This window comes from Pezoporus flaviventris, unplaced genomic scaffold (assembly GCF_033815535.1).
Source record: "Pezoporus flaviventris isolate CSIRO_AGI_PZ_B2104156 unplaced genomic scaffold, CSIRO_AGI_Pfla_v1 ptg000010l, whole genome shotgun sequence".
In the NCBI taxonomy this organism is placed as follows: Eukaryota; Metazoa; Chordata; class Aves; order Psittaciformes; family Psittacidae; genus Pezoporus; species Pezoporus flaviventris.
In genome coordinates this window covers 3,929,589-3,954,828 of record NW_026892558.1, presented here as the reverse complement: position 1 = coordinate 3,954,828, position 25,240 = coordinate 3,929,589, and the positions used below count along the sequence as shown (strand labels likewise).

At 41.2% G+C, this 25,240-nt stretch overlaps 1 protein-coding gene across 5 annotated transcripts in view; it reads left to right on the top strand.

The window, feature by feature from the left end:
- The window catches only part of SETBP1 (SET binding protein 1), a 268,746-nt gene that overhangs the window by 153,918 nt on the left and 89,588 nt on the right, over positions 1-25,240 (top strand). Inside the window, exon 1 of one of the 5 annotated variants that reach the window (XM_061450576.1) lies at positions 3,312-3,593. The exons of the other annotated variants lie outside the window; for them this stretch is intronic. Within the exon in view, the coding sequence (XP_061306560.1) occupies positions 3,540-3,593 (54 nt within the window). The 5' untranslated portion in view covers positions 3,312-3,539. Of the gene's footprint in view, positions 1-3,311; positions 3,594-25,240 lie in introns of those variants that run through there. 5 annotated transcript variants of the gene reach the window in all.

The following is a 25,240-nucleotide window of genomic DNA, read 5'->3' as shown; positions in this document are numbered from 1 at the left end:
TCCTGTTCATGTCCATTATGAAATAGTTTGAAAGGCATAAAATTGGCAGGAACCCAATTGTTTCTAGGTGCATGTGGAAGCTGATTATAGAACTGCTTTCTGCATGATATGATTAACTCCATCTAGCATCTATATATAGCCGTGGGAGTTTTTTATATGGAGATATTATCAAGTATATTCTTTCACTTTGACTGTAGTAGGTGGAACCCTGTGAAAGTAAAAACCTGGACTATCATTTCTGTTATTTGATTGTGCTGTACAAAGTGAAATAGGCTCCCCATCTATGATAATATAGATTATGGCAATCAAAGAGAAGACAGACATTTATGATGAATGGCTATTTCTAGCACATTTAGTGATTTCCTTGTAAAATCAGAATCATAAAAGCCCAGACTGGTTTGTGCTGGAAAGAACGTTAAAACTTATCCAGCTCCAAACCCCTGCCAAAGGCAGGGATGCCTTCCACTAGAGTAGCTTGCTCCAAGCCCCTGTGTCCAACCTGGCCTTGAACCCTGCCAGGGATGGGGCAGACACAGCCTCTCTGGGCACCCTGTGCCTGCACCTCAGCACCCTCACAGGGAAGAACTTGTGCCTGAGATCTCAATTCAGTCCCCCCTCTGGCAGGTTAAAGCCATTTCCCTTGTCCTATCACTACATGCCCTTGTAAAAAGTCCCTCTTCATGTTTCAAATGTTGCGGCTTTGTATCCAAAAAAGGAGAGAAATACTAATCCTTCCATTCTTTTGCTGCATAATGCTGATGTACAAGTGAAAAAAGTGAAGCCCATCAAAATTTGTCTTAGATGGCGACTGTAAGTTCTTGTCTGTTGCAACACACATATATTGCAATGCCATGGGGCCCAACTCAGAGACTGGAAACCTTTTCTTTTGAGGGTAGTATAAAGAAAACAAAAGGTACTTCTTCATTATTAGAAACCAAGCACTGAAGATAAAATTTCTTCTCTTCAACCTGTGTTTGCCCCATTGCAGTAGAAAAGAAACTAGGTGTAACTGAAGGTGGCAGAGTGCTAATTGAAATCCTGGGCTTAAAAGACATTCTCATAAATCATGGAAGTGGAGATCTGCTCCTATAACTGCTTTGTCTCTGTTCTAGAGCTAAGTCAGTTACTTGTCCTGTCTGTCTTTTAATTTCTCTGTTCTGTATGGGTGTTTAGAAATATTTATTTAAAGAGATGCAGAGACATAATTTATTAATATTTGTAGCATTCTTTCAGATCACTGGTAAGCTGGGGTATAAAAAGACGTTGGTCTTATTAAAGAATGTCTTTGTTCAAGATAAAAATGAAGCAATTTTTCTGCTAGGTGGGTAGCAGTTTGTACAAAGATCTTTATTTTTGAAAGGGACAAAAAGTGGACCACTTGGACTTCAGACCTGGTGATCTGAAACTGCATCAGTGCTTCCATAGAGGAAATACAGCAGTCTCTTCAAAGTAGCAGAAGAAGACACAGTATTAGCCAAGGCTGAATTGGACCAGCACTGTTTTTCACAGTGATAGTGGTTAATCATTAGAATAAGGGGCCAAGGGAAGTGATGAATTCTTCATCATTTGATCTCTTTGAGATTGAAGAACTCTCTGGAGGAAATATTTTAGACAAAAGTTATTGGGCTTAACAAAAGAGTAACTAGGTAAAAATTAAATCTCTATGACATATAAAAGATAGATGGTCTGCAAGTCCCTCTACATGTGTGATTCATTTTACACAACTTTAGATGTCTGAAGTTAGATGCCTAAGATTGAACTGGTCACCCTGGGTTCCCTTTTTAGTCAACGGTAAGAAATAGGCATCTCCAGGGAGTAATCTATTTGATATGCCTTAGATGCAAGTTTTAGTTCAATGTGAATTGTCCTCTGGGGTACCTGGTTTTCTTTGACTGTCAAGGAAGCCTACAGTGACTTGTTCATTTTCAGGCATGTCATTTTTAGATGCCCAAGGAAAAATGCATCCCTTTGTGGGTCACCTAGGAGTTGTGGAACAGCAGCCCTTAATTTATAGGACAGAGGCCTATTTCATGATAGTAAGTGCTTTACACCATCTATGAGCCAGATACTGCTCGCTAAGTTGCATTCCCACCTTGGTGAAACATTCTATGTTTTGAAAGGAAGATCTGAGAAGATCACTCTCATTCTTTAGGGGCACAGATATGGGTAAAGCTGGGCTAGATTCTGGTCTGAGTTACTGTTGTATACAGTCTCAACAATCTCATAGGTTTTGATGGAATTAACATGCCTTGCGTCTTCAGAATAAAAGAAGAAATGAGCCATTTTTACAGGATTAATGCAACTGCCATAGCAATTTGATGCTTTCTGTGTAAGGAATGATTAGATGAAAGGTGGATCTGGAAAAAATGCTATGCATCACCAAGCATTTATAAAGCAAATGCTCTTGAGAAAATCCTTGTTGAGCATGTGGAGACAGTGTTAAAAACACTTTCATCTTTCCTTTCTTCCTGTCCTGTAGTCTTCCTGGCGCTGCTCCAAATTCATTTCATCACTTGGTGTTACTTGGTTTAGACCTGTGCCTCTTTGTATTCTGTTAATAGCGAACTCCTGCATAGTGTATCCAAATTCCTCGAGTCTAACCTTGTCGCTCAAGATGACAAATTTGTCATCATGCCAGAGGTGTGCTCTGAGCTTCTTGGAGCAATGCTCAGCCCACACCTGACGTGAGCAACTGTGGTGTTTAAGACAGGGGTTTAACATCCTTAAATGCCCTTCCTTGTCAAGGGAAGAGGTAGGAGCTTCTGGCAGGTTCCTCAGCACAGGACAGTTTGTTGTCTTTCTGTGGACCACAGGGAGGGACATATGGCTTAGATGCACCAGTGATGTTCACACTGCAAGATAGCTTGAATTGGTGGCGGTGCTGATTCATCTTGGACCACATATTAGCTACAAAGCCTTGGAGTGAATTGGTGAGCAGACACAGGATTCTCAAGGCCAAGTGAGTTTATCACTCTACATAGTTGCAGAGGAGTCAAGTATGGCTATACAGCAAGTCTCAGTCCCCGCCAGTTGCCTGTTATCAGGCTACCTTCTTGTGGTCTGTTATCTTCCTGGGTTTCCAACTCTTGAGTTTCCAACAGCTGCTGCCGTCCACCTAATCAAATGCAGAACAATCCTGGCATACCTCACTGGTGTGGAAAAATTTGAATTCCAGAAGCTCTGTGAAGTAGAGGGGCAGTGTAAACATGTGTCATTGCAGATGCTGTGCCCAGACTGGGTCTCTGCACCACTGACCCTGAAGATAGCAATATGTTGCGTATATATCACTATGCATGCGCAGCCTGATGTTAGGAGCAGTAATGGTGCAACCAGATGACAGGGGAAGGAATGGGATTATCATTACTACATGGCTTTTTTTGATTCTTCGCCCTATGCAATTTGCAGGCTCCCATGGTACTGTACCACAGGCTGTTTAGCCATTCTTCAGTTCTCACTCACTGCTGCAGAGAAATCTGATCCTCTTCAATTATGGGGGACATGATACTCTTGCCACATCCAGCTGTTGCTGACATGATGGTATGTGCATTGCCTCAACCAGCAGTGAATTTTCAGTCTGCAGTATCATGGTTGAGGTGAGTGTTAACCTGTTGCTTTCCTTGGAGACATAAATCTTGCTGTGACGAATTTTTCTGTGCAAAGGTTGCCCCGAGAAACAGTTATTGTACACTGACCTGAACTGTGGATAGAGAGGAAATTTTGCACTTGTAGAGCTCGCACATGTTTTCCGCTTGTAGAAATTCACCGTCCCATTAAGCAGAGGCCTTTCAGTGCAGTTTTCTCTCCTGCATGACACACTCCTACTGACGTCAACAGGATCTTCACCTGCAGCACAGGTACAAAAAATGCCTAAGGGGTCTCTTCAGAAGGAAATAAACAGCTGAAGCTTTTAGGTTGGCCTGTAAGACGCTGGCTCTGAAACAACCCTTGCTTTTCCCACCTAACCGGAGCTCACTACAGTCTGATAAATTCTCAGAGGTGCAGAAATCTGTTTTTGTAACCTGAAAAGTCTGGCTTTGTTTGGTTTTGAACTGGGATTGTTCATGTTTTTGGTCACTGAGATTGTACTCTTCTTCTAACAAAAAAGGAAAATTGGAAAAAGTGATATTCATTAGCTGGCTTGAGGATATTAAAGTATGGAAGAAAACATCACTGCTCCTCTTTGAGTAGTAGTTCAAGAAACATATATCTTAGAATCATAGAATCACATAATCATTTAGGTTGGAAAAAGCCCTTAAGATCGTTGAGTACAACTCTAAACCTAATAATGCCAAGTACACCACTAAACCATGTCCCTGAGTGCCACATCTACATGTCTTGGAGATTCCAACATCCTTATGGATACAGACACCACCATTCAGACTTCTTCATGATGTGGGATGATTTCTTATTGCTACCTGCTTTTCTGCCTCAGATGCATCATTGCTACCATACTGTGGGAAACATTTTCTAAGATAGAATAGCTTTTATCCTCTGGTGGTGTGTATGTCCTCTGAGGTGTTAACCCATCTTGGGAGACTTAGAAGATTTCCTGTAGTCCAGGAGGTACTTAACACTGTCTCATAATTCTCAGCTGAGTGCCTTACATCCTGAACCTCTGCTGCACCTGAAGAACAGAGCTGGGAGCAGGGGCAAAGAAGCAAGAAAGATTTAATTTCATCACTAAATGAATTGGTTCCTATTCAGAAAGTTAACATTTATAATGAGGATTTAAGGATCTAACCTTTTTTTCTTTTATTGCTAATAAAAGCTTGAATCCAAAAAAAAAAAACAGCCTTCATTCACTTAAAAAAGTTTCCCAGATACTAATACTGAGTAAATGAGTTGTTTATTAATTCCTGAGATTTATTAAACTTCGGAGCACAGGAAATCTTACACCAGTCAAGGCCTGAGTTTTGTCTTAATATGAGGTTCCAGTTACTGACTGTATTGGCTACAATCACCAGACTACACCAGATGCTTCAAAGGAGCATTCAAGGAGCCACGTATTAGATGGTAATCGGAGTTATTATTTGCTCATAAGAAAAATAGCTACTTATCTACCGTCCCTGCTCAGTGTTTGGCTTACATCCTCAGACACGACAGTTTATATCTTAGTAAGCACAGATATTTTATTGTGAGAGCAAATAGCCCCAAAAGAAGGAACTGGAGCTTGGGAAGTCTGAGTGCAGAATTATCCCCTGATAGGACAGGTGACGTGGACCAAATGACATAATCTTTCTGCACTTCCATTTCCTCACCTAAACACCATGAAAGATCTTCATAGTTGTGACATTCCTGAGATCTAGAACTGTGAGAGAAGAGCAAGGAAAGGTTAAATGAAAAATCAGGCTTGTATCTAGAATATGAGCAATTATTACAAGGAGTGCCTTAGATCGAGTACTGAATTAAACCAGTTCCAGAGAACAAAATGTGCTGTTCTGTTTTTTGGACTGTGTACTCCAGGCACTTGGCAGAGTTTGTGTACAAATTGATGGGTGTGCAATCAATTTGGCTGTTTATCCCATGCAGTCTCTTAGGTGCAAATCCTCCACTTATTTCCATGGATCCTTCACTCAGCAGGGAGAGTAGTGCACTAAAAACTGAAAGAAAAATCCCCCAGGCAGTCACTTCTGATGATACTATTCACTATTAATGTTTTAAAAAGAGGAACACAGAAGTGCAGACAGAAAGGCCTTGTTCTGTTCGTCTTCCTGCAGCCGACTCAAGAAATTCTTATGTATTTCTTTTGCAAAGAGCAAGCTAGGAAACAAACGACAACTGAAGACAAGAAATGGGTTGCTCACCCAGGGCTTTGTTTGAAGGTCACCTTGCAGTTCTCAGTGGTTGAGAGATATTATTATTCCTCTTTCAGCCTTTTTTTTTTTTCCTTCTTCATCTGCTTCCTCCCTTAACCTAAATGACAATTTATAACTTTGTGGTTTGGTTGTTCTTAATGGGAGCATTGAAGAATTATAATGCACTGAATGCATGTGACAGAGTGTTCCTTCCTCCTGCGCTCAGCTCCCTTCCCTGTCAGCTGCTGTGGCTCTTCATGTTTAACCACTCCCAGCTTTCAGAATATATTGGTTTCCATTCTCAGACCTTCTTTGACTTTTCTTGCAGCTGTTCATCTCACAGCGTGGTCAGTGTTTGCGGAGTAGATCGAGCCCACCTCTAAAACTATATTAGCTCTTCCCCCCCCCTTGCCTCTGGAAAGGTCACGTAGCTCCTGGGGTTCCTGTGCTCACACTGGGAGGTATCAGGAGGGAGAAAGGTAAACCATTAATAAAGGATAAGTGAAGCAAACTGCAGAGTAGCAGGCTGCGGTCCTACAGACTGTCAGAATTCAGCAGATTCAAACTGAGCCTTAAAGATCTTTTAACGTGTGTTTGAGAAGGTGGTGGGTAAAAGTTGCAACACAGTTAAAAGCACCCTCTTGTCATTTGAAATGGGAAGGGATGTAGTAACGCCTCAAGCCTCTGTGTTTGCTTTGGGTTTGTTTTTGTTTATTTTTTGCCTTTTTTTTTTTTCTTTTTTCCTTGATTTTAATGAGCTGGTGTCTAATTTAGGGGAGAAAAGGAGTCTTTCCTTAACAACTGTAATATCTCAATTCTGTTGTGAAAGGCAATGACCACTCGGGTACCACTTCAGAGGGGATACCCACAGCCTTCTGCAGTGGTGTACCAAAAAGATAATATCTGTATGTATATACTCTTCTGGGCAAGGAGTTGCAAGCTCAAAGTACAAACAAGCTTTTGTGAAATAAGATTTTGCATGACAGCCATCAAGGCTGGACAAAAGCAACTTTAGGTGCGTAGGCTAAGCACAAAGTGTAGGCAAGCCTTAATTTAGAGTTTCACAGATTAGGTTTCATTCCACTCCTGCATAGTCGCTGCATCTAGTGGAAGGACACAGCTGCTAGAATATCATATAGAAAATGCTTCTGCACCAGCGTGACTTGAGTGGTTTCCTTTGGAATATTCCATTGTAAATTCTCCAGCCCTTGCAAAATAAACTGATGAGAGAGTTAAATGTCTCTTTCCTACTAGTATTAGTTTCTGTGCAAAACATAAGTGACTTTGTAGATTGTTATTGACTTTTGAATGGGAACTCCTGTGTTGGAGTGGGCTTTGTGTACGGCATTTCAGGTAAGAACTGTACTCACAGTCTTCCTTAGGAACTGCAGTTATAAAATATGCAAAAGAATCATTCATATATTTTAGGGTAGATCAGTAATCAGAAGTAATTTTGCTAAAGTACTTTTCCATTTTCAGAATGATTTCTAAATGCTGCCTAGCACTTTACAGTCTCGGCCAGGAAAAGCATATGTGGGACAAAGCAGTAAGTGCTTCTTGTAGTTCATAAGGTGTTAGAAAATCTAATAAAAATAGAATAGAAATGTTAAATATTCATTATACTCTTACAACTCTTCTGAGAGTTGGCAAAAGGCACCAAAATATTCCATTCAATAACATCCCGAATATATGCGTGCAGTCTGTTGTTTCAAGAACGTCAAAAACTGTGTAGCAACTTTGGTTCATCCATGGCAGTAGTTTAATATTATAAATCTTTACAGAAAAAAAAAACACACGTATAAGCTCACAGATACTCATTTCAAATCCTTGTAGGATTAAAAAAAAAAAAAAAAAAAAGCAAAAGCAAGATAGCACATAGAAGCTAAGAGGGAGAATATCACCACGTATATTTATGAAATACTCCTTCTTTTGGCCCTGACCTTTAGTTTTCACTTTGAACTAGTATTGCTCCCTTCTGAGCACTACATATTCTGTATGATAAGTAATAAAATGGTGTGCCATCAAGAAACATGACAGTATACATGCCTGGAGTCCACATAATCCCTTTAGAATAATTGTGACAGCAAAAGACATGAAATGTGGGCATCTGATGGACTGGCTAATCCCCTTGAATATTCTTAAAGAAACAAGCAAAGGAAAAACAAACTCCCAAAGAAATAAAACTAAAGCCACTACCAGTAGTCCCAGAAGGTAAAGTCTTATCCTAAAACCAGTGACCATTGCAACCCAGTCCATGAATCATGGCACTTAAGCCTGAGGAGTCACATTCCATGTTGACACAGACCTTCGGTAGTCCCATTAAATGTAACGGGGTTGCACAAGATGTAAGTCACTGTAAAATATGAACCCTGATCTAATTTCTTTCCCTGAGATTAATTACTTCAATGCTATTACTTATTTCCTCCCCCTCTAAAATCCTAGTAAAACAGAATCTTTAAAAGCAAAGTATTTTATCAGTACTCTTCAAAGGAAAGCTGCTGTTAGCTTTCTGTGCATTTTAAAACTAGAATTCAAAACACAGGAAGAGGTTTCTTGTTTGAGATATTAGCTCAGAAGTGGGGTTTATTGGACAACGTACTCATAGTTGGACATACTTTAACAGTGAACTAAATACGCAAGTACCACATATGTGTGTATATATTGGAGTATACTGGAAAATTACATATGCATTGTGGTGAAGAACTAGTGGTCCATTGCATTATTTCCATGATAATTAGCAGACAGATGGCCCTTCTGATGGAAAAACTGAATTATACTTGTGAATATTTAGTAGGGACCATTGTACCTATCGCAAGACAGTGGATTGAATGGCCTAAAAGGTCCTTTAAAATGTGATATTTATGACTCAGTGAATGGTGGAGTTCATGCCACTAACGAGAAAGGATAACACCAATAGTTTAAGCAACCTGCAGATATGTCTATGTGTGACAAATAGAAACAAAATACAGTAAATCTGCTTGTCTTTACCTTTTTATTATTTTGTTTGCTGCTCCTAGAAAGATCTCCTTTTACCTACCCAGCACCAACCATAAAGAAAATAAATGTCCTTCAAATCTTGACCATTTTGTTTGTACACACATAGATAAAAAATTGCATTGAGCAACATTCTGCCTTGCACAAATGAGGGTTTTTTTTTAAACTTATTAAACTGTCAGAGGTATGTTTTGTAAAACAAAATCATATGTTTATATTTTGAAAGTAGATAACAAAGTTAGGGGCTTTGTAACACCACAGAAAGGATTATTTATATTTCATAGTTTAATACAACATCTTTTTAAAGATACTGTGGTAGGTTTTTTTCCATACATGTTTCCCTAGGTTACCACTGAAGACATTAAATATTGGACCATCACTTTTTTCCATGCTGAGCCCTTCATAAATGACCACATGGTACTGAAAAAGTACTAAACACCCTCAAAACTGTTTAAAACAATATAAACCTGGTTCATCTATAATATACATGAATAATCAGACTATGAGTGCTGGGTGGTGGTTTACAGATTTCATCAGTATGTATTTAGGATGACTTGCATAACTGATTCATGGTCTCATCACCCATGATTAATGTGCTGTAAAGTTACAGGAATGAAAACATCTCACAGGCAGTCAGTGAAACCAGGGTCCTTGCAGGAAAGAGCACTATGTGACCATGTAATTAAAGTCCGTATTATGAATCTGTTTGCAGAAATGGACTGAGCTGAGGTCACACTCAAAAACTCATTGAGTCATGAGATCTTTCAGGTTCTTGTCTTTGCCAGTGTACCAGTTTTAAGACAAGCTTTTATGTAATTTATTATATATACTAATTATATAACTTATACAGATTAATGTCATTGCTTAAAAACTCACATGCATACAAATCTGGGGAAATACTCACAAGTAGTACACAGTTCCTTACACATGCTAGTTTGCTGTTCTTGTATTAGTGATACTATTTCAACTAATTTTATGATGTTATTGCCCTTTGCTTTAGGGTGCAAAGGGTTAAAGCAGTTAATTCAGTGAAATGTGTGTGTCTTCACTGTATGCAGATAGCTAGAGAAGACCTGAACTAAACCAGACCCCTGTTGCAGTAGGCACTGTGAAAGATGGGTCCTGCTCCTCAGTTTATAGGCTAAAGCCAAATTGTGCTTTATGCAGCAAAAGAGTGGAAGGATTAGTATTTCTCTCCTTTTTTGGATACAAAGCCACAACTTTTGAAACATGAAGAGGGGCATTTTACAGGGGCATGTAGTGATAGGACAAGGGGAATGGCTTTAACCTGCCAGAAGGGAGACTGAGATGAGATCTTAGGCAGAAGTTCTTCCCTGTGAGGGTGCTGAGGCACTGGCACAGGGTGCCCTGAGAAGCTGTGGCTGCCCCATCCCTGGCAGTGCTTAAGGCCAGGTTGGATGGGGCTTGGAGCAACCTGCTCTAGTGGAAGGCATCCCTGCCCATGGCAGGGGTTTGGTACTGGATGAGCTTTAAGTTCCCTTCCAACAAAAAACAGTCTGGGATTCTATGATTTTAGAGTCTTACCACTTCCTAAAAATGCTGGTTTTATCCTTAAACTCCAGCCATTCCCCCTGGACCTCTAGAGCACATTAGGTTTTTTATTGGCCTAATCACCCTATGGAAGTGTGTCTTCCTCTTCCTGACCATAAAAACACCTCTGGATGACCACCAACTACATTCATAAATCAGGTATCTGGACTGGGGTGTCATCCCTCTCCTACTAAATCTATTCTTAAATGCCTAAATAGGAGCTGACCTCTTCTGGTGTTTTGGCTGATAATGATCAAGTTTCTTGCTCAAAGTCAAAGAGGGTATAAGAGGTCTTCTAAATACCTACGCAGTGTCTTACACACAAAACCTTCTAACCTCTGAATAAGCTTTTTCTTATCCTTTGGGCTTGATTTTCCAGAAAGTTAAATATGCTTCTTTATCAATAGTTTAACAGCACTCAGTAGTAGATATACACTTAGGGAGCAACAGTTCAATGACTCTTCATGGAGATTCCTTCATTTTCCTTTCAAGGGGAGGGTGATAGATAACATAAGACTTCTAACAATTTTAAATATTTGAAATGTTGAGCACATGAGAGAAGGTGAAGAAGGGACAGTAGTAGTGAGCAGAAAGCTGCCCACTCTCTGATTTCAGGTAGATCCACAGGACTACCCTACCGTAGCTGGAAGAAAGGCTAATCCCTGGGATCATTGTATTCACAATCCTGCCTTGTGATCTTTATAAATCTCTTTCTGAACACAGAGGACGAGCATCCTAGTAGGATTGTCAAAATGCTTTTTATATGAATGCTTGGTTGAAAGGGAAACGAAGAACTGTGAAGTGTCCATGAAGAAGCAACCATTTGAAGTTTGCCTTATGAAAGATTAACTTGCATCCTACAGTTTCTTCCTCCTCCCTCCCCCCTCCCCCCCAAAGGCTCTTTTTAATGGGTTATGTTTTAAATGCACATTGTTTAATTATTTATGCATCCTGAGCCTTATTTTCTGTTTGGAACTTTTGCCGTGGCACTACCCTTTTTATTTCACACCACTGAAAGCCCACGCTGCATTGTGTACTAAACAGCATCTAAAGGTCCTCTGGAGAATACACACAGCAAGTGTGTAAGACCTGTTTAAACGTGTGTCTGAGATGGATTATTTGCTTGATTGCTTCGACTGGTAAGTCAGAGAGCATGGCCAATCTAGAAGCATCCTGGAGAAATAGCTTCAAACCCAGTGCAAAAATTGAATTTTAGTATGTGTATTGTTTTAATTACTTGAGTATCTTCAGATGGGTTTCCTAATGCATGTCTCCTGAAAGTTACATATGGATAGGAGTGGTTTTAATAGCACTTGAAGCCAAGCAAAAGAATAGGGAGAGAAGAATCACAGCAGTCTTGAGTGCTGCTAACAAGTCTCATGTTATCTACGATTGATTCTTGTTAAAGTCTTTGATAATGCAAACATAGCCCATGCCCTGAATTAATGTGACTATATTTCTAATACAAGAAAAGTCAAGAGTGGGATCCTTATCAGATACTTAAATCTGTTAGAGACTCATGAACATGGGTTCATATGCACTGCAAAGTACTGGTCCAGAAGCTCAGTGTAGTTACTGAAATCCACCCTTGCTCAACATTCATAGCCTTGGTTTTGCCCCTTATAATCGTCAGAGATTTCTCAGGACTGTGTTAGAGTAACCCTGTTTTGATTATGTTCTCCAAACAACAGAAACTCCTGCAGTAATGCAGAAACATGGAAGAGAAGAATGAAAAAAGATTCTTGATGTCTCTCTTCCTATCATTGCACAATTGTTCCCTGTAGTATTTTTTTCCATTCCCTATTATTTTTTCTAGTCCTACATTTTCAAAAAATACATTTCCTGTTGCATTTGTAGGTTACCCCATAGCTTAATACATCTCAGTCTCAGCAGGTTCTAATATTAATCCTGACTTTCCTTTCATTTCATTCCTTTCCTCCTATTTGCATTGTGAAAAGCCAGCCGTCTCTTCAGCTGTTGATAGCAAAGCGCCAGGAGTGAGAAGGGGAGTTTTGCTCAATCTTTTGGCATTCAGTGGATTCTGTTTTACAATGAGACTATGCTGATGATATTGATTACACGTGCACTTGGATGTAAAGATTAGCTTAAAGGATAGATGCCCTCAGTGTTTAGTGTTGCCCCCCTGGGGAAGGAAAGTTTCTAGATCAAGTCAAATCTGACTTTATCTGAGAGTATACTGCAATCAGACATCATCCCTTTCCCATCTGCAAAGTAATCTGCAGAATCTGGGCAAGTTTTCTCCAAGGGAGATGTCACGGCCTATTGCGAAACAACTCTTCATTTTCCAAAACACTCTTGTAGCTCAATCTTTCCCATACATGGAGTACACAGCAGTAGTGACACCCTCTCTGTATACAGAGCTTGTGAGGGGGTTTCAATTGTTGGTTTTTGTTTTTTTTTTTTTTTCCTTCTTTTAAAAGAAAATGGGACCAGGTATTTTGAAAGCGCTGGTGTTTATTCCAGGAGAAATCCATCCAGGTCAAGTGAAACGTCAACACCTACTTCTCAGTAAACAACTGTCAGGGTTTTGAGTAAATGAGGGCTGTGTGTGTGGGTGTGTGTGTCTGTTCGTTATTTAATTACTCCATGAGCCTCTTTGTATCCCTAGTAACCTTCATGTTTTCATTTGAGTCACACCACAGCTTTGCAGTTATTTTCCCCAAACCGTTGCTGATGCTGAGACAAGATTATTAGCAGCTTGGCTTTGTCTGCTGGTCATGTTACTGTAGCATGGGCAGAAAATTTAAACAGGCACCTATGACCCCGCTCGTATGCTTCAGAAGGGATTTTGTGCTGCTCTGAGACTCCCTCACTAACTTCTGGCTTGAGCCTTGCTCTCCTGAAAGTGACGAGCTTCACTTCTTCCCTATCAGGATATACTGGTTGGAAAGGAGAATTTTTAGCTTTTCTTCAGTTCATTAACAAAAAGCACTGCTGTATTAGATCTTGCTGCTTGCCCAACATATAAGTAGGCATAGCACTTCAGCTATACTTTGCAGCTTGTTTACTGGTGAGAGGTGACAGTGCCAGACAAACCCACTCACCAGTGCAGAGATACCTCATGTGAGTCCTGGGGTTTCTGCCCTGGTGGGATTGGAAGCCAGATCACTGGAGATCAAACTATGTGACCCACTCTCATTATTTTCTTGAAAAGGGATTCTCATTAAGATATGTGTTCTGTGGTGGGACAGGGCCTTCAGAGAAAGTGATGAGCTGAGATGCTAAAAACTTAATGAGTTTCATCCATGTTTTTGTTTTTAAATTAGTGGTTTTTAGCTTGTTTTTGTTTGATGAAATAGTGCAGATACCCTCATTTCAGCAGGGCCTCCCTAGAATTGGAAAAAAAAAAACTTAAACCTCTTCCTTAACTAAAATGATGTTTTATGTAATACTAGTAGAAGCATCTGCCAAATTCATGGTTCACTTTTGCCCAATAATCACACTACAGAAGATTGTCCCTCATGTATCAAACACCAGACGATGCTGAAGCCACTGGCAATGATCTCCTAAATCAGTTAGACCATACTTGCTTCCATAGTCTTTCGTGTTTTCCAGGTAAAATAGCTAGAGGTGAGAAAAATGATAAATTGGTAATTGAAAGAAAGAAGAGGGGACATGAGTTCTCCAAAGGATGCCCATGTAGGGGCAAAGGCTTGGTCCAGCATCAAAACCCACTGACCATGTATGTAGTGAGATTCCTACTCTCCCCACTCAGGTTAGATGCTCTCTCCCTAGCACTTTTCATAATGTTATGCTCTTTTTTTTCCACTTTGCTGAACCTGTAAGCCTTGGGAACAGTTAACAAGAGTCAAAAACCCATCTAAGGTAGAGTATGCCTACCGCAAACCACATTTAATGACAGCAGAGGAAAACCTCTCTAGTCTCACAGCCATTGCCTGCACTTGGCTGAGAAAGCTGAGGAATGCACTGCTCATTAAAGGTATGGTGATGGGATGAAGCCTCTCTGGAAGCACCATGGGTGGAGCAGAGGTGCTGTTTTTGGGAAGAACCTATAGAAGAAACAGGAGTAAAGGATGCCCAGAGGTAATGGTGCTGCTCTGTGGTCAGCGAGCAGCTGGCTCTGTTGCATTCTTCCTCTGGTCTGCTGCTGTACCCTGTGGTTAAAAGAATATCTGTAACTCCAGATGAGTAAACCTCGAAAGACAAAACAAAAGTTTGAACAAGAAGCTAGAAGTGTAGTCATCTGAAAAAAAAACATGACCAGCGTCAATCCTGGAAACAGATTTTCTCTGTTTTCAAATGTCTATTTGTGAAATGCGTCACTTTCCAGGAGAGTACAAGGAAATGCTAATTCTGTTAACTTACAAAAAAACCCTGGGTTTAAATTTGAATTGAGTCCATCAGTTTGTTATTTGGTTTTGCTTTCAAAATAGTTTTATTTGCTGAGAAACAGTGAAGAAAAGGTACAGAGACTGTAGTGTATCCAAGATTATGTCTTTGTTCTTCCATGGTTTACCTCAAAAAGGGAAGAGAATTCTTTTATTCAAGAACAATTCAGATTGAGACTTTGTGATCTTACAGCTTGATAGTGAGGAATGAAAAATTCTCTGCTTCAGCCAGGAGGGACGACATTAGAAAACCCCCAATAAATATCAATTTACTGTTTACTGTATTCAAAATACATTTTAAAAGAACTTAAGGATCTCAACACATTAAAAAAAAAAAGTGGAAATCTTAAAAGCTTTGTCAGGAACAGATTTGGCCTCTGCATATTCCATTGATCATGAAATGTTTCCAAAAGATTTTTGTAAAGGCACAGTTCAGCCCTTTCAAGTCTGATGTGGAGCTGCAGAAAATGGATTAAAAGTGTATTATGGGACACTGACGTAAACTGGGCTATATTCATCTTGCCTTCCTTTAGGTGTTTAATTTAGGTGCCTGAATTAGCTGCTCAAGTGCCCTATATAGTCAGCAGAGTGAGTTAGAATGCTCTGATATCCTCTCTGGAGTTCTCATGGGCTGTGTAGGGAGCCCAGGCTCCTGAATCAGGTGTTGGTCAGTCTGGTGTCCAGAGCCATGCCCTGCCAATACTCTGCTGTGATTGATGAGCTACATCAAGCTTTAATGCAGATGGGTCTGGAGGGCCAATTTTTGCAGTATTTCAATAGACGTCATTCCAAACCTGTCTCATACCTGACAAGGTCACTCCAAGCTACAGTCTTGGCAACAAACAGCTGTCATGTGGAGGAAACTTAGATTTAAATCCTGACATGAATTTCTTACTTTACCTCTGACTCTAGAATTTACTTTATGTTGTTTCTAACTGAAAACTCTGCTTCAGGAGGGCAGGAGCTGAAAGCACAAAAGCTTTACTTAATTGCAGCCTTTTCCTATCTCTCTCAAAACAAAAACCTGTTGAGCAGCAGACAGCCCTACTGAGCTGTAGCCTCTGTCTGAAGTGTCCCCTCATTTTCAGACAGGAGAAACACGACAAGTCCGCAAAGGAAGGAAATCTAATTATATTGCACATGTTCTAATTTAAGTTACCGTGGGTTGCTGGGAGTTTGAGCAGCAGAAACACAAGGTCACTTCTTGCTTGCAACCATATCCCTTGCTTGATGAGAAATGGATAGACCTGATAGCTTTTCTTGATGTAATTACCTCAAGGGTGGATGGCTGGGGATCTTCCCTAGTCTGGGGTTTCTTTCTGTGAGACCAAAAAAGCACCCTTCTTCAAAATTAAACACCCACCAGCACACTCAGGTGCATGCACACAGGTAGAGCATTGCAGGTGTGCTGTGACTGCAGATGCACGGAAAATACATTTTAACATCCCCACAAAGCTAAAGGTCTTAAAAAACACTCACTCCTGGGTTTGCAGTGTAGAAATCATAGTCCTGTATATCTTAGACTTCCCCAAATCCTAGCTGTCTGGCTATGAAAGTGTGCCTGTTGTGCAGCAACACATACCCTTCTTTGTCCTCGTTTGGCAAATGGGGATTCCAGTTGGGTTTGTGATACCCATTGCCACTTTTAATAGTATGAAAAGACTCACATAGCAAAGGATCAGATTTTTTGCACTTCAGCAAGACATTAGTTTATTTCAAGTCACATTCATATAAATTATAAATTGTGTTGGGAACATTGACTTGGGAGCTTGGTCACAGGAGCCTTCATAGGCACAGACAAAAGTGAAGGTAAGAAAACTTGAATTCTTCTACTGGCACTGGTGAAGGGATATGGAAAGACCTTGGTGAGCCTTAGCATTTCCATCTGTGGTGTGCAGAATAATGACTCCTGCTTCTTTCATGAAGTGCTTTGAGGTTTGTTCAAGATAGACTTCAGATACCAACAAGGTCATTTTGTTTCAAGTGAATGATGGGGAGATGTGACAAACTTTTGTGACTTGTTTATTCATTGGTTTATACCCCACTGCCACGTGTAAACACACAAAAACATTGTTTCTATTTTACAAATTTTTTTTCATATTTTTACAAAATATTACTTCATATATATCCATGGTTTCTGGTGGAGAAGGGTATGCAAGTTGAAAGAAATTATTACCTGTTCTGGATATATTTACAAGGAGATGCCACCAGATGGAGGGTGTTTAGTGATGAGACTAAAAACTTAATTTTTAATACCTACTGCTGCAGTCCATCCACCTGAGTCCTTGTCAGTCTGACAAACCTAAATATGTCCCTGGATGTCGCAGGAAGAATTTAGGCCAATATTTTTTATTATATCTCTTGTAGTGAAGCCAGTGCAGAGCACTGGTTTTTCTTTAAATATTCCCTTCATCAGTAAGCGTAATGGCAAAATATGTCACATGTGGGGAAAAGAGTGTCAGGAAGCTTTATATCTCGTCTCTCTTCATCTGTGGAGATATTATAAGTGCAGGATTCTGGCACCCTCAATTATGCCTTACCAATTCCAGGAGTTAAAAAAAAAAAAAAACAGAAAAAAATTACTCTAATAAATCTCACAATCTCTAGTCAGGGAAAACCTGAATTCTCAGGTATCCATAACAAGCTGAGCAGTCTGCAGCAGCAGAAATTACAAGTGCTGCACACTGAACTAAAATCTCTGGCACTTTAAAGCGCACATTTTCCAGCTTTGCCCTTTCCATAGTATTCCACAGGGGCCACCCATCACAACTGCTGATAAGGTCGTGTGCAGGGTGGGTGATGAATCTGCACTGATTTCAGAAGGTTTTTCTTAGATATGCATGTATCCTTGAGAGAAATCCTTAAATGGGGACTATGCAGAAGTGTATTCACTGTGTAGCAGAAAACAGAACAAAGAGGGGAAAACCACAAAAGGAAATAATGACTATTGAGTAATGAGTAAATACTTAAAGTGTAACAGATTTTTTTCTCCCATTTTAAGTATGTTTAAAGCAGTCACTGAAGAGTCTTTTCACCAGTGACTTTGACATATGCAACCTTTTTGTACAGTGGTTAGAGATTTAGCTTTTGCTCTTTGTTCACTCCCTCACCCAAGAAACCCCCACGCACCCTTTGGAACACGAAGTGTGACATTTGGATTGAGGCAGAGACCTCCAGCAGTTCAGTGGTTTGCACTTGGGCTCATGTTTTGAGACTGTGATGCAGCATAAAAAGCAGCAGAGAAATTTAAACCAGAAAAGGCAGAATCAATACATTCTTCCATACTTAAAACAGAAAAAGGGCAGTAACAAAAAGCAGCCAATGCCTAAAACTGACTCCATGGTTCTTCATGTTTTCAGATCCAGGATGCTGTGATTTCCTGCTGTTTTACAGATCCAGTTTTGGTATTGGGCTTGGTGCCTCCTTTTAAAGTTCAGGGCCAAATGTCAGTTATTTGGTGGGGACGAAGTAAGTCTGGAGGACTATTTCACATACAGTTGCCTGTCAAGAGTCCATGTTTGAGCAGCACAGAGGAATGACAACGGGAATTGCAGTATCTTCCCCTGTGCCACCCTGATAGTCTGAGTTTCATGAGCTGATGGCATTTGGCACCACTTGCCCTTGCAGAACCACATGTGGTACAATGCTGACCATCCTTGTTCCAGGGGGAGCCACATCTCACTGGGCTTGTCAAGATAGAAAAGCCTTTCCTAGTAAATCAACTGTGTTGTACCAGTGGGACATGCTGCTTTATAGCAGCACAGAATATGGCAAGTGAAATGAATTGTTAAAAATGAGAAATATTCTCTTTGGTGCCAAGGATGAGGAGGAATTGTTGGGATGAATCCAGAACTAAGATATGTCCAGGGATGGAAATTATTCCAGGGGAAGAGGGAAGAGACTCTCAACAGTGAGATTTATTACACTGGGATATAGCTTCCCAGAGGAAGGGCTTGAAGACACATTGCTGGAATCGCTAAACACCAGGACAGACAAAACACTGAAGGAAATATAGAGAGGATACAAAGAGGAAATATAGAGAGGATGGACAAAACACTGAAGGAAATATGGAGAGGATATATATAGCAGATTTTTAAGGCTAGAAGTCATTATCAAACCTCCTGTACGACTCATACCAGGGGATTAGCCTAAATGTATTCCTGTTACAAGTCCAATAGCCCTAATGCCTAATAGTTAGAAAAACATCCAGCCCTGATTTAAAAGTAACTTCCAGTAATATAGAATCCATTTCTATCATAAGCTGTTCTCATGATTATTTATATCCCTATTAAAAATGTGGGCCATATTTCTCATCTCAGTTTTTCTAGCTTCAGCTTCAAACCCTGTACCTCTGCTAAACTGAAGGACCTTCTTGTAGCAGTCTTTTCCTCTGTATTTTTAGTCCCTTTGACATGCACCTCAGATGCTTTTAGCACCAGTTTTACCTGTGTTTTAGCCTATCTCCCTCTACTCAAGTAGCTCTTGGAAACACTTGTCTTCCGCCTACTCTTCTCATGCCAGTGCTTCAGAATAAGTTACATTTTGAAAAGAAAGAGAGATAACTTTCTCCCTTAGCGCTGGAGAAAGGCACTTTGAGGTCTGAAATGTGTACTCCCTGCTTCTGATTTACCCTGTGTGCCAAGCTGCTGGGAGAGGGAACTGTATCTTCAGTGTCAGTATTTTTATAGAGTTACTCAACTCGAGCACACAGTCAGCACTTAAGAGGAAGCAATAACAGGGTTGGGAATAGTTTTGCTTTGTCAACATGTGTAGAGCAAAGAAACGTACTTAGATGAGTTACTAGAAGAAGGGCAATTAAAAGGGCAATGCTCTGAAGTGCTGGCAGTACCGCACTACCACTCGGTCTAGTCTTGATGTCTCCATTCCTAAGGGGAGCCTGTGCACAGAAATCATTGGATTTCTGCACAGTTTCAAGAATTTAAGGGTTTCTTCAAAGCAGATCTTCGGCATAGCATAAGCCAAATTTTGACCCAGGAGAGCTACAAGCTTTGCTGTTCCGGATGCTAATGCCGGGCCTGAATTTATATTAAAACGCTTTCCACCTGCCAATTCAACCTCATGGGTGAAAGACTGGGGACTTAGTAAGCTGAATTTCACCCTTCATTTCTTAGGTAAGACAATAGAGAAGTTTGGGGGTCATTTAAGCACAAAGCTGCACTTGGGGTGCTTTTCAATCTTCTTTTCTAGACCACACTTCTATGCCCTTTCTTTTTCTGGTCTGTGTTGCTGTTAATTTTGAGCAGTGATTTTTGTTTGCTGTTGATGTTGCGACCATGAGATGGTCGAAATCGAGATCCTCAGGACAGTAAGAGCATGCAGCAAGCTCATGCACAAGCTCAGGAGTGTTGCATCCCAACTAGAAGGAGGTACAGCAGAAGGGCCAGGAGACCTCCTTGGATGGATAAGAAGCTTCTGAGGAAACTTCGAGGGGAAAAAGGGGCTTATAAAAGGTGGAAGCAAGGACACGTAACCTGGGAAGCTTACAGGGATGTTGTCCAGGAAGCTAGGGACCAGGTTAGGAAAGCCAAGGCCCAGTTAGAATTATCCTTGGCTAGAGATGTTAAAGATAACAGGAAGGGATTCTATAGGTACTTAGCGAATGAAAGACAGACTAGGGACAACATGGGCCCCCTCTGGAAGCTATCAGGAGAACTGGCTACCCTGGATTTGGAGAGGGCTGGGGTTCTTAATGACTTCTTTGCCTCAATCTTCTCTGGCAAAAGCTCTGACCACAACACGCAAGTCTTGGAATGCAGACGCAGAGACTGTGAGAATGAGACCCTTGGCCCACTGTAGGGCAGGAACTGGTTTGAGAGCATCTTAAGAACTTTAACATGCACAAGCTCATGGGACCTGATGAAATCCATCCGCAGATCCTGAAGGAGCTGGCAAACGAAGTTGCTAAGCCACTGTCCATCATGTTTGAAAAATTGTGGCAGTCAGGTGAAGTTCCCGATGACTGGAAAAAGGGAAATATAACCCCCATTTTCAAGAAGGGGAAAATGGATGACCCAGGGAATTACAGACCAGTCAGTCTCACCTCTGTGCCTAGCAAAATCTTGGAGCAGATTCTCCCTGAAGGCACACTAAGGCACATGAAAATCAACAAGGCGCTTGGTGACAGCCAGCATGGATTCACTAAGGGGAAATCCTGCCTGACCAATTTGGTGGCCTTCTATGATGAGGCTATAGAACTCATGGACAGGGGTGGAGCAGTTGATGTCACCTAGCTGCACTTGTGCAAAGCATTTGACAAGACATCCTTGTCTCTAAATTGGAGAGACATCAATTTGATGGATGGACCACTCAGTGGATAAAGAACTGGCTGGATGGCAGCACACTAAGGGTTGTCATCAGTGGCTCAGTGTCCGGCTGGAGACCAGTAACGAGTGGTGTCCCTCAGGGGTGGGTGTTGTGACCGGTGTTGTTCAACATCTTTGTTGCTGACATGGACAGTGGGACTGAGTGCGCCCTCCGTAAGTTTGCCGATGACACCAAGCTGTGTGGTTCGGCTGATACACTGGAGGGAAGGAATGCCATCCAGAGGGACCTCGACACGCTTGTGAGGTAGGCAGATGCCAACCTTATGAAGTTTAACCATGACAAGTGCAAGGTCCTACACCTGGGTCGGAGCAATCCCAGGCATAGCTACAGGCTGGGCAGAGAAGAGGTTCAGAGCAGCCCTGTGGAGAAGCACTTGGGGGTTTTGGCTGATGAGAGCTCACAGCCCAGAAAGCCAACTGTGTCCTGGGCTGCATCAAAAGGAGTGTGACCAGCAGGTTGAAGGAGTTGATCCTGCCCCTCTACTCTGCTCTTGTGAGACCTCACTTGTAGTATTGTGTACAGTTCTGTTGTCCTCAACATAAAAAGGACATGGAACTGTCGGAACAAATCCAGAGGAGGGCCACGAGGATGATCAGGGGACTGAAGCACCTTCCATATGAAGATAGGCTGAGAAAGTTGGGGCTGTTCAGCCTGGAGAAGAGAAGGCTACGTGGAGACCTCATAGCAGCCTTCCTGTATCTGAAGGGGGGTTATAGGGATGCTGGGGATGGACTCTTCATTAGGGACTGTAGTGTTAGGACAAGGGGTAACGGGTTCAAACTTCAACAGGGGAAGTTTAGGTTGGATATAAGGAAGAAATTCTTTACTGTGAAGGTGGTGGGGCACTAGAATGGGTTGCCTAGGGAGGCTGTGAATGCTCCATCCCTGGTGGTGTTCAAGACCATGTTGGACGGAGTCTTGGGTGAGATGGTTTAGTGTGAGGTGTCCCTGTCCATGGCAAGGGGATTGGAACTAGATGATCTTAAGGTCCTTTCCAGCCCTAACTATTCTATGATTCTATGATTCTGTGATTTATGTATGTAGAAGACAAACCCAAACTTGATTAGAGCCTTTAATTAATGCTGCTGTACCTTAATAAAACTGTGGTAACCCTGGTGCTGTCATTGTGAAAAGGTTTGAGAAAGTCTTTAAAGTATAAAATCAAGGGACAATTAAATCTTGGGTTCAGCTCCCAGATAGATTTCTGCTGGAGATTCACACTTAATAAAATACAGAAAATTGCATTTTATAAATACTGGTAGTGGGGGACTGGCATTTAGAAGAGAGAATCACTCCACCAGAAAACTCACTTCAGCAAAATGATATAGCCCAGTTGAGCCCCTTTTATGATCTGAGAAATGACTGGTTTTATAGCACACTAAATAAAACCTGCTATTCGAGCGGGAGGCTTATTAGTAAAGGTGTTTTTGCCATAGCTGGGGAGGGAGGGGAGGAAAGAGATAAGGGGTGAACATCAAAGCAGAAATACATGTCACGCAGAAAAAGCACAGCTATGTATCCAAAATACGGTGTCACTCATCATCACTAGCATTGCCACAGAAAATCCTCTGGCATGATATTTTTTTGCTGTTGTTGCTCTAAAATATTATTGCTAACCTGGTTGAATTTCCCTCAGTGGGAAAGGCTTGGCTAGATGTGTGGTGGGAAGCCTGCAAAAATACTTGAGTGGAAGAGGCATCTGCAAGGGGCTGAAACCGGGGGACGGTAAAATCAGTTATTAAGGAGAGCATTCAGGTTTAGCCAGGGCAGCTTGTGGTTTTGCTGCTGCCACAAATCACTGCTGTTATGGTCTTGAAAGGGAATTTGCAGGTGGACTTTAGCATCCTTGTAGTCTATGCCTCAGGCATTCCAGGGCAGTGTTGATTGTCTTCAAACCTGACTTCCTCAAGTGTGTAAACTAAAGTCACCTAATTGAGGACTAAAATCCTCAACTCAGCCACAGGAGCATCATCTGCAGTCCAGAAACAGATGTCTGCCATGCTGTTGACATTTTCAGCATGTGCAGCAGATTTCCCCAGTTATCACCTCCTGGGGTTGCTGCTGGTTCTAAGGAAAAGGGTGAGGGATCACATTTTGTCTGCCAAGAATAGTGAAAATAGGCACAAGTGGTGGGCAAACTGGGAGGATCAAGGTGTTGAAGCTCCACTCATCTGGCAGCCTTTTGCCAGTGGGGCAGGTTTCACTTGCATGCTTGCTGGACATTTCAGATGACTGCATGTAGTGCAAGAGAAGATAAGTGTCCTCCTGTTCTCTTCCACCAGAATATAATTATTTTACTGGTGAAAACAAAAGAGAATCCTGCTTGGGAAATTGATCTGAGACCAGCTTTTTGAGAGAATCTAGAATATGTCCTATCTCTGGATGGTACACCCCACATTATGTGCTGGCTTTCCACAAAGAATGGGGACTTTTCAGCATGTACCCAGTTGAGCCAGAAAATTGTCACATATGACTTCTTCAGGCAGTTTTTCCAAAGGAAACAAACCTCCCACATTTTGCTGCAGATCACCGAAGTTCATCTATTCAGGGCGAATTTGATGAAGACGATGCTTTGCCTGAACTCATGGCACAGGGCTTGGATCTTAATGAAGGGAGGTGGAAAGATGCTGTATATTTCACCTCTCCTCTAAATTTTCATAACCCAGCTACACCAGATAGATGTCCTGGGAGATTTCTGGAGTCTTTTCTAATGCTGCTGTACATGCAATACTTCATGCTAGACCTCAACTGCTATGAGGATGCTTTGAAAGAATTAATCTGCCCATCAGTAACTGCTAAATGAAGTGCATGCTAAAAGAAAGATGAGCTAACTGACTGAAGCTCACAGCTTTTATAAGCTTCTCTAAATGCCTGTTTTTAGGTGAATTCAGCATCTCCTTGACATTTAAGGACTCAATTTATAATCAAATTATTTAACTCTAATGGAAAGACTCACTGGCCCCAACGGAAAAGCCATTTACATTTCCCCCACCCCTTGGAAAAAAAGTATTCAGGGAAACACTGCAATTCTTATACTAAATGAAGGATAAAAGAAATCTTTCAATGTAAAGTAAGCACTGCAGGCTTTTCAAAATCATAGGAGAAACATACAGTGCACAGCTGCTCACATGCTTATTTCCAATTTAGTAATTTGAGATGTGCTGGAGCTTTGATGCCCTAGACAACACCGCAGACCTTTCAAAGATGATTACCGCTTACCACTCACATTTCTATAGGTACCAGTCCATCTTGAGATCCTTCTGCAGTTTTATTTGGCCAAGTCACTGTACAGATACACATTGCCCTCTACAACTTGAAGTTACACAGCAAAGTGGAAGAATTAGGATGAGATAGAAACCTGGATGTGCAACGTCATAGTTACAGACTGGGAAGAGCTAGATAGAGCTCTACAAACAATGCCACTTCTGAAAGGATGGAAGTATGTTTTATATATGCATAATTAAGCCTTAATATCCCTATTACTAAGTTCATTAGTAAGGCTTTTGGACAAACAAAAGCATGCAGCTTAGCAAAGACAACTTGCTCTGCGAATCCTGGCTTTGTGGACATAATGTCAGAAGTGCTTGCTTAAATATCTTTGCACTGGCATGAGGCCAAACAAGGACCAAATCAGGGCTATCTCACCTGATGAGTGGACAAAATTGTATGAGTCCCATTGTAGTCCACCTTAGCTGATGCCCGACTGCTGTCTCCCAGGTGCCTAAACTGTGGCAGCAAACTGAGTCATAATTAAACCCAATATTTAAACTGCATTGTTATGTCGTGGTGAGGGGCTCTTTGTTGGAGAAGACAGAAAAATCCCATTGTTTGGAGTCCTCCCAGACGTGGTGCTTAATGCAAAGCCCTGAAAAGAGTAGGGTTGTTTAAACATTTGATAAAGAAAATATGTGTGTAGATGAGTCTATGCCACTAGTAAGGAGCAGATCAGCTCTCAGCACCAGATCCTTCCTTTATGAAATTCAACATGTTGCAATTTGCCTAAGTGGAATCCTCAGTCTGTGTACCTGGAAAATGAGAATGTCTGAAATCCAGCAGAAGATTGAAAGAGTGTGCATGTCATCCAGTTTAAAGCTGGTAGCAGAATTAATCTGGAATAACTTCTGAATTTCTGAACTATTTAGCAAATGATGATGCTTTTACCAGGAATGAGTGAAAAATTACACT